General features: G+C 40.7%; 1 protein-coding gene across 3 annotated transcripts; it reads left to right on the top strand.

Annotated features, from left to right (window-relative positions):
* The first annotated feature begins 767 nt into the window (after positions 1-767).
* Positions 768-9655, top strand: ctps1a (CTP synthase 1a). Of its 3 annotated transcripts, none has more exons than XM_046417272.1 (18): positions 768-789; positions 2335-2513; positions 2610-2780; positions 2863-2960; positions 3055-3171; positions 4719-4802; positions 5554-5634; positions 5705-5856; positions 5960-6092; positions 6884-6972; positions 7075-7169; positions 7294-7356; positions 8118-8161; positions 8269-8365; positions 8448-8503; positions 8585-8681; positions 8814-8958; positions 9051-9655. In XM_046417272.1, the coding sequence occupies exons 1-18, from the start codon at positions 785-787 to the stop codon at positions 9133-9135; spliced, it is 1791 nt and encodes a 596-aa protein (XP_046273228.1). In that variant the 5' UTR covers positions 768-784; the 3' UTR covers positions 9136-9655. The 3 variants fall into 3 exon arrangements, with proteins under 3 accessions (XP_046273228.1, XP_046273229.1, XP_046273230.1); XM_046417273.1 differs by lacking the exon at positions 768-789 and adding an exon at positions 796-971; XM_046417274.1 differs by lacking the exon at positions 768-789 and adding an exon at positions 1442-1880.
* Positions 9656-9679: the final 24 nt, after the last annotated feature.

Below are 9679 nucleotides of genomic sequence, written 5' to 3'. Positions count from 1 at the left end.
CTTTTTTTCTTTCCTTTTTTTTTATCTTTTCCAGCCTGAGTCTTGAAACATGAAACACGAGCGCCCCCTGCTGTTTCAAATGAAAATGTGCTGCATTCAGGTGCTCACAATAAGAAAACTGACGGGGAAAGTAGTATACATGAGGAATTTGTTGTGATAATCGAGATATATGTAAACAGCGGTGGAGAGAAATTAGGTTCATGACAGTAGGATTTACACCCATTGAAGAACAAGTGTGGTACAGTTTTTAACATAAGTGTACCTTTCTAGTATATTCATTTTATGCTACCTTATACTTCTGTCCCACTACAATTTAGAAGCAAATCCTGATAAGTGTATTTCATTATACTTTGAAAGCTTATAACTACAATAGTTATGAGTGACTTTAAGCATGACGATTTTAGATGCAAAATACATGATTACTTGTGTACACAAGGCACGGTTCATTATACTGCCCAATGGTATATCACGCAGGTAAAATTATCTTTGCTTCAGCTTAAAGTATTGATTACATGTTTATAATACTGCATTAACGTTGCTCTTATGTAACATATTATATATGTAATGTATGTTACGTCATACGTATATGTACGTATATGTAAAAAAAAAATATTTTTTATTTCATATCCCAACTTTTCTGTAAGATTATTAATGTCACCGGACTATATCATTATGAATACTTCAAGTGACGTAAAAACACGAGAGCAATGTTCCCACGTGGGTAATAGCAGTTTACGAGGTATACCTAAAGGCAGCACCGTCTTGTAAGCATCGATTGTAATGAATGAGGTACTGCAGCCCGAATCGTGGTCCATACACGTGTCGAGTCAGTTTGAGGATAGAAGGGTTTGTAGAGGAAACACTCAAAGGCTGTAGCGTTCCTATTTAGATTGAAATTTCGTCTCTCTTGTGAACTGTTTTCGTTGTCGATTATTTGTTTGGAGGGACTGCTCTTGCTGAAGAATATTTTGGTGAGTTGAAATTTGATGCTGTTGACGGAGGCTGTTGACTAGCTAGAAAACTATTAAGTTACATGTTGTGCAGAATAAATAAGACTGTACTTCCGGCTAATGAAAGTAAGAATAAAATTCTGTTAGAAACGATATGGGCCGCAGTGTTATCAGTGTAATATCTCGTGCCGACTGATAAACATTTATTTCAGCAGTAGTCTTGTAGCTCAAATTGTTGTCAATAACGTGGCTGTTTTGCTTCCACCTTTTTCATATAAAGGTAAAGCACAGCTACTTTCACTTTTATTTTGAATGCAGTGTCGGTAGTCCTGGCCACATGTAAGTTAGTGAGCTTGATGCAGTCATTAGAAAAGGATAACATCTTAGCTATTATTTGTATTTTAACACAGTAAATGAAATAAATCAGCCGTGGTGCTCTGTTTCTCGACCGTTAAATGTGTCCGTCTGCCATTGCAGACACTAACAGAAGCCTTGGTTTTGAGTGTCTGATACTAGTTGTCGTACACTGATACTACGCCTGTTAGCTAAAAGCTAATTGTGCTGGCGGGTTTCATTTTTGAGTCGTTGACTTTTTGGGAGGTGGTAACCGGGACGGGCGGTGCACTTACTTGTAGTTTCTCAGTGAAAAGGAATCGGTAATTTCCCACCCACTCGACTCATACGGAGTGTGTAACCGAGCGTTTCCCATGTGCCATGCGTTACATGGTGAACCTACTATGTTGGAAAAGACTTGGAGCTTGCAGCTGTACACGTAGTTTTGAAATATGGTCATCTTTAAGTTTTTGTCATGTTCATAAACCACTAGCTATACGCGTTTATCGTTTATCTGCGTCCCTGTTAATTACTTCGTCAACAGGCACTGGGATCCACGTTGTAGAGCAAAGACATTGAGGTTTCTCCGTTGTTTTGGTTAGCTTAACAGCCGCATTGTCTTTAACACACCTGTACTGTTAATGTGAGCTGTAACACATATTTCTGTCAGATATCTGAATCGTGAGTAGACCAAGCAGTTTGAGAAGAGTCAAACTGCTTGGTAAAACATTAATTTCTGTTCAGGCTGCTTCTACTCTACATACATTTTTGAATGTGTACTTTGTTGTGTTGTATAATAAGCAGTCCCTTTTTTACTTTATCCACACTTTTCCTCTTCAGTGCTCCACTGCAGTCTTTGCTATCTTTTAAACTTGTGTTTTAAGTTTTGTGTCCTTTGATATTGTATAGTTGGGATGTATGTTTACTTACAGTGGAGCCAAACAAACAATTTTCTGAACACACAAAACAATGTTTATGATGGTTTTTAATCCTTTGAATGAATGGTGTTTAATAGTCTATGGTATGATTTTAATCAGTCATCTATTTCCAGAAAGAGCACAATGATGAAATACATCCTGGTAACTGGAGGAGTCATCTCTGGTATTGGCAAAGGCATTATTGCTAGCAGTGTGGGCACAATCCTGAAATCATGCGGCCTGCATGTAACTGCCATCAAGATCGACCCTTACATCAACATAGATGCGGGCACATTTTCACCCTATGAGCATGGTATGTCGGAGAAAATTGTCATTGGACTTATTTCATAACTAAACAGCCACATATTGTGTGTTTGTGTTACAAATGTGTCATGGCCGCTCTGTACAGGGGAAGTGTTCGTGCTGGATGATGGGGGTGAAGTGGACTTGGACCTTGGGAACTACGAACGCTTCCTCGACATCCGTCTGACCAGAGACAACAACCTGACCACCGGCAAGATCTATCAGTCAGTCATCAACAAAGAGAGGAGGGGAGACTACCTGGGCAAGACTGTGCAGGGTAAGCAACCACTGTGTATGTTTGGAGGAGGGTGCCATGCTGAAGAGAAATGGTTAGCCAAGAATGATTTTGTCTTTTACAGTGGTGCCACACATCACAGATGCCATCCAGGAATGGGTTGTGAAGCAGGCCAAAGTACCCGTTGATGATGATGTAGAACCTCAAGTTTGTGTAATAGAGGTATGTTATTTTGTCTCTGCGTGGGGGCCCTTGCAGAGGCCAAGACTACCACGATCATCACTAATAATATTCGTTGCTGTGTGCATGTTTGCAGTTGGGAGGCACTGTTGGAGACATAGAGAGTATGCCTTTCATCGAGGCCTTCAGACAGTTCCAGTTTAAAGTGAAGAGAGAGAACTTCTGCAACATTCACGTCAGTCTGATACCACAGGTGAGAGAGCAACACCTTCAGGCCTGGCTGCTTTTATCTGAGGGCAGATGTGTTAGCTATAGAAACACACACACGCTCACCGAGCCTCCCTCACAGCAGTGTGTTTCATCCTCTGGAGGTGCAGAACAACTTTGTACTTTTCAGAAACGACATTTTCGTATCTGAAATGTCATATTTCTATGAATATTATAGAATCTTGGCCTGTAGTTAGAATCGCTCCTTGGAATCACGCTGAAACTAAAAGCACTCCTATGTCGGAGTAACACACAAGTTAATTATGAGGCATCGTATACGTACTTTGATGAAGGAATGTAGACAAAGAAGAAATGATGGTGACCTTTATTTCTGACAGTGTGTGGTTTGGCCTGTTGGACATAGGTAAAAATTAAAATTAGATTTAATTTGCGCCAATATCATATCAAAATAAATAAGTAGCCCAATCTCATAATGAGAATGTGTTGATATTTAACATTATGCAATTTACATAGTAAGTTAATGCTGATTATATTTTGTCAATGTTTGTCCAAACGATTGGCGCTGAGGCAGTTTGACTCAACTGTGTGAAATTATCAGATCAGATCTATACAGTGACATATATTCACACTGCTTGTAATGGTGCCTTGTCTTGCCTCCGTTGTATGGTTTTGCACATGTAGCAGTCACGTTGTAAACCCCCTGTGGGTTGTGGCTTACTTCAACATTAAATCTTAATTAAATTTCATATAGATCCTGTCTTGGGAAACACACTGTAAAAATAAGAACACACGGCCCAGTTATACTTCTGAATATACAGCCAAAATAAAACATAATGCTCCATTAGAGTCATACATTGGTCATACATGCACGTGCTGGCCTGTGAGGTTTGCAGGCCAGCACATGTGAGGATTGAGACAGAAGTATGTGAAGAATGCAGTCACAGCTTGTACCTTAACAGAGAAAACATTTGCAGCATTGTGAGCATGTGGTTGAGGCCAGGGCCCCACAGTAGATGCAAAAACATCAAAACAGCTAACCTTACTGTTCTTTCTTCCAACCTAACCCTAACCAATCCTCCTTTTGCTGGCAGCCCCCTACAATCCACTCAAGGACCTTTTTGCTGTTCCCCCAAACACAGTTTGAAAACCTTTGGGTTAAGCCCAAGACACACTAAACTGACATCACGGGAACTGGTGTGACTACAAAGGCTGGCTCTTGCATTGCCTCACATCTCCTTTGTTGGAGCCAAAAAGTTTCACTTAAACACACCACAAAGACAACAGCCAATGGCCAACCAGCATGTATGTTCTGCTCATGTGTGGGAGGAGATAACTCTCCATACAAACAGGTGGCTGTATCCAGCAGTCAAAAAGGGAAACTAGAAGATCTAGAACTGCAGATATACTAACCGTATATCTAACTAGAGATACACAGGATTCCATGTTCAGTGTGTATCTTGTATTTTGATCAAAACCTGTTTTGTCGTGTTGGATGTTGCAGATGCTCTGTTAGCATCAGATAAGTTGTGTGCAGTCAGTTTAATGTGTCTTATGATCCATTGTTGTGTCCAGCCCAGTGCAACAGGAGAGCAAAAGACCAAACCAACCCAGAACAGTGTAAGAGAGCTGAGAGGGCTGGGTTTGTCCCCTGATCTGGTGAGTCACTCATCGACGCTCATCCTGCTATTAATACACAGTGTCACTGTGTGTATTTTCTGTTGACTGTGACTTTACACATCAGTGTACTTCATCAATCATTGTTGTTCACCAGATGTCTTGCAGAACATTTTTTGTGTGGTTGTCCTGATTTAACCCCCAGAACAACCTGAAATCTGAAGTCAACAAGGAGGATTTATGTTCATGTTAAGCTTAAGTGGAAATGTCAAAGTCACATTGAGCAGTACTGACAGTGAAACATGGCAGATATACGGTGGCATTCAGGTGGTGCTTAACTGATATAAATAACACTTTGCGCTACTCCAATCGGGATTTTTGAGGCCGATTGCTAGAAGCAGTATTCTGTGTCCCAGCCTCAGTTATCTGTCTCTGTCCTGAGGTCTTTGTGTCCTGAAGTCCCTGCTCCACCACTTGGTCACTGCTTGTATCTGCTTTCACATCTGACACAAATTTGGTCAAATGTACACTGATGTAAAGTATCTGGAACTCCGAACTCAAAGTACCTTTACCTTTGAATTGTACTCAGCTGAAGTACTTCAGTACATGTATTTACTGCAAACTTGACGTGTTGACACATTAAACTGCAGTTCACTGCTGTCACAGCACCGTCATGTCTTCCTGGGTCACTGTGCTCATGACTTCATATTAATATCCTGCTTGTGTTTTCTGTGGAACATGAGCCGCTTCCCTCTCAGTGACCATTAAAGTTTCCTCTCATCTTTTCTGACAGATCATGTGTCGTTGCTCCACAGCGCTGGAGAACTCTGTCAAAGAAAAGATCTCCATGTTCTGCCATGTAGAACCCGAACAGGTACTTCACAGACACTGAAGCCCCCAGACTCTCTTAGCTACTGTAAACTCACTGAGCTGTCTTGTTGCAGGTCATCTGTGTGCACGACGTGTCGTCCATCTACAGAGTACCGTTGCTGCTTGAGAGTCAGGGCGTGGTGGGCTATCTGAGCAGGAGACTCAACATGCCCATAGAGGCCCGACCCAGGAAGATGCTGACCAAATGGAAGGAGATGTCTGACAGGTGAGTATTAGTAAATCAGACATTTAAAATTACATGCAAAACTGCTCTTGTGCTGTGATCAGTTGTTTCAAATGGTACATTAATCTTCATGTTGTCTTCACAGGTCAGACAGACTGTTGGAGACCTGCTCTATAGCACTGGTTGGGAAGTACACCAAGTTTTCTGACTCTTATGCTTCTGTCATTAAGGCACTGGAGCACTCAGCGCTGGCCATTAGCCATAAATTGGAGGTTAAGGTATGTATTGTTAACACAACATTATCACAGTTTACCAATGTCTTCATTTTGTTCACTCCAAATATATGAGCTGTAGCAGTAACAGCAGAGGTGCAACAAAGTAAAGTGTCGGGACCTCCTGTCATATATAGCCTATTGTGCTGAATTATGCTTTTTTTTTAATTTATTAAAAGTTAAAGTTAAACTGGGCTGTGAAGTTTCTCCTGAAAGAGGAACTAGAGTCAGACTGAACCTCCTGGTGCTGCCATCTAGTGGTTACCCTGTGTTCTGTCCCCACACTGTGCAGGAAACACATCACAATATGTTATGACACAGTGATGCAAAGTAATAAAGTAAATTTACTCAAGTATAGTATTTAGTTACATGCATTTTACTTTACTTGCATTTCAAAGGACTATTTTGTGCTTCTGAAACATATGATCAGCTCATGAGTTGATTTATATCAAAGGCCCCCATACCTGCACAAGTGCTCTCATTTGTGTGTGGTTGATTAGATCTACTGGAGAGTATATGTATTATATAGTGTGGGTAAAAAATCTAGCCTGGACCTGCTTTTTAAAGAAGTACTATATGCTCACATTTCTCTTGACGTTTTTGTTTGGACACATGGGGTGTTCAAGTGAAAGCGTAATCTATCCTATACATGAATCAGTGAGTGTGCATTGCAGTGGCTGCATGTTGTCTGTTTAAATGGGCAGAGATAGAAAACAGATGTTTTTATATCTGCATCTTCATATCTTCTGCATCTGTTTCAACCTGCCACCTAAAATGTGTCCGTCTCTCCTCCTCAGTATATCGACTCTGCGTATTTGGAGCCGAGCACTCTGCAGGAGGAACCAGTGAAATATCACGAGGCATGGCAGAAACTCTGCAGCGCTGAGTGAGTGCTGAGGCACCATTTGTTTGAAAGTAATACAACCTGGGCATTTAATTTGTAGTTTCATCATCTGTTTTTTTTTTTTCACCCCTCATCTTTCATCAGTGGCATCCTGGTGCCAGGAGGTTTCGGTGTCAGAGGAACTGAGGGAAAGATCCATGCCATCAGCTGGGCCAGGAACCAGAAAAAACCTTTTCTGGGTACATGCTTCAATTTGATCTTACACACCTAGCGCTGCGAGTATTTCTTCAGATTTGTCCTATTGACATGAAGAGCCAACATCAGTAACTGTGAACTCACTCCTGGACCGATGTGTTTCTGCAGGTGTGTGTCTTGGAATGCAGTTGGCCGTGTGTGAATTTGCCAGGAACATGCTCGGCTGGGAAGGTAATACTGATAGTCCTACGCAGCTGAAACTGAACTGGTGCAAGTGTTTCGAAAACCTTTTTCAATGAATCAGTCCAAACTAGCAAGACCGGAGAGAAAGTTATCATGCTATTCAAAACGAAGCCAGTTTTCCTCATTTTACTATGACAAATTCAGGTGTAAGACTGAGTGGGACTACATCTTCACCCCTGTGTTCAAGTAGTGTTGGGATCTCAGAGTTTGTTGTCAGATCTATGTTCAACACAGCTAATTAGAACAATTTCTCAAACTGAAAAGAAAGCATAGATGTTCATTGTTGGCCTTGGGGTGGTAGTCTGACAAAATGAGGTCTACTTGTTAGATTTTTCTGCTTATAAAACCTAGAAAGTAATCAGTTTGTCCCTGTATGAGAACTGAAGTAACCTGAGGACAACATATTTGCATGAGAAGAATATTCATGCAATTGACAGTGGAAACTCATTCAAACTGCTATATTAAAATCCATTGTCAGCCATTTTAGAAATTGAAGGTCAAAGATAACCTGCTACCAAATCCTGACATCGCTTAATGTTTGTTAATAATGTGATGTTGACTGAATGAAAAGGTAGGGTACAATTGGAGTTATTGAAAAAAATTTAAATTATTTTGATAACTAATTAAACATTTCTGTCATTAATGTCAAACATTTGCTGGTCGCAGCTCTTTAACTGTAAATAATTGCTTCTTTTCTTGTCTTTGAGCTTTGAACTTAACCGATCTGTCTTTGCCTGTTTTACATTTAGATGCCAACTCAACTGAATTTGACCCAGATTCAAAGCACCCAGTGGTAAGGTTTTTTTTGTATTTTCTGAATAACGAAATGATCTAGTTGTAATTCGACCTGTGAAGCTGAGTAGTGTGTTTTATTGAGACTCTCGTATTTAACGTTGGCAGGTCATCGATATGCCGGAACACAATCCCGGGCAGATGGGCGGAACCATGAGGCTCGGGAAGAGACGGACCATTTTCAAGTCTCACCACAGCATTTTACGTAAGAAAAATTTGACATTTATTTCAGACCAATACTGACGTGTTGCTGCGTGTCCCTTGCTTATGGACTTTCTATATCACAGGCAGACTTTACGGAGATGCAGAATACGTGGACGAAAGGCACAGACATCGCTTTGAGGTGTGTTCATCACCAGCAGTACACGTCACCTTAAAGACTGCAGTGGGTGTGTTTGTAACTTTGAATGCTGTCCTTGTGCAGGTCAATCCTGAGCTCAAGGGTCACTTTGAAGAGAAGGGTTTCCGCTTTGTAGGTCAGGACGTTGAGGGGGAAAGAATGGAGGTCATAGAGCTGGATGGTAAGGAAACTGAAGTACCTTTGATCTTGTGGATAACTGTTTTCTTTCGGGGTCTTTACAAGGTAAAGTCTGCTACAGTCTTCTGCCTGCTTTATTTAAAAAAAAAAAAAACAAAACAATTCTCTGTTTCAGACCATCCTTATTTTGTCGGAGTGCAGTACCACCCTGAGTTCACCTCTCGACCCATCAAGCCTTCACCTCCCTATCTTGGATTGTTGCTGGCATCTGCTGGGAAGCTGCAGAGCTACTTACAGAAGGGCTGCCGCCTTTCTCCGCGGTGAGCATCAACATCACATTACATGTTTACCCATAGACATGCTCAGTTTGTCAGACCAGAGTACTGATGATTAGATCTTGTCTTGGACACAGGGATACATACAGTGATCGGAGCGGCAGCAGCAGCCCAGACTCTGAGATATCAGAGTTGAAATTACCTTCTATCTCAAATGAATGAGGTACACTGTACTGAAAATATTTAATACTGATGTTTGCAAATAACTACAAATTGTACAGATGTAACCCCTTCTTGCTGGTGTTGCTGATAGTTCTGAATTTACTGGGAAGTGGATTATGGACTCATTATTGCACTGATTGAGGCCAATTTTGTGTTTGGAACTCTTGTCTTGTAATGAACTACTTTACTGAAACATCTTCTATAGCCTCTTGGTAATATGTAGAGCTGATACAAGATTATCCTTTTGTCAAAGTTGGGTTCTTGAATGGGGTCCAGACCAAAAAGGGAAATGATTCTTCATTCCAATACCATTAACTCACAAGAAATAAACCATTTAATAGCTAATCTTGTCATCTTGAGAGTTTGCTCCATCATTTTATAGGTCACTGATGTTTTGAGGGCCTGTGTTTTGTATCTTGTGGCCTTACTGTAAATATTTACTGGCACAGATTTGGAGGTTTATTCAAAACATGCAAGTTATTCAAATGATGTAAAAGATGAATAAATGAATTCAAAGACATTCAGTGCTTTTTCATTAATACGG

Source organism: Scatophagus argus, chromosome 17, assembly GCF_020382885.2.
Source record: "Scatophagus argus isolate fScaArg1 chromosome 17, fScaArg1.pri, whole genome shotgun sequence".
Lineage (NCBI taxonomy): Eukaryota > Metazoa > Chordata > Actinopteri > Scatophagidae > Scatophagus > Scatophagus argus.
The sequence above is the reverse complement of the archived record's forward strand: the minus strand, read 5'-3'. Positions and strand labels throughout refer to the sequence as shown.

Coding starts and splice junctions, on each gene's coding strand:
- ctps1a (XM_046417272.1), top strand. Junction 3,172..4,718: donor ACGTCAGTCTGATACCACAG/GTGAGAGAGCAA, acceptor TGTTGTGTCCAG/CCCAGTGCAACAGGAGAGCA. Junction 8,162..8,268: donor CAGATTCAAAGCACCCAGTG/GTAAGGTTTTTT, acceptor TAACGTTGGCAG/GTCATCGATATGCCGGAACA.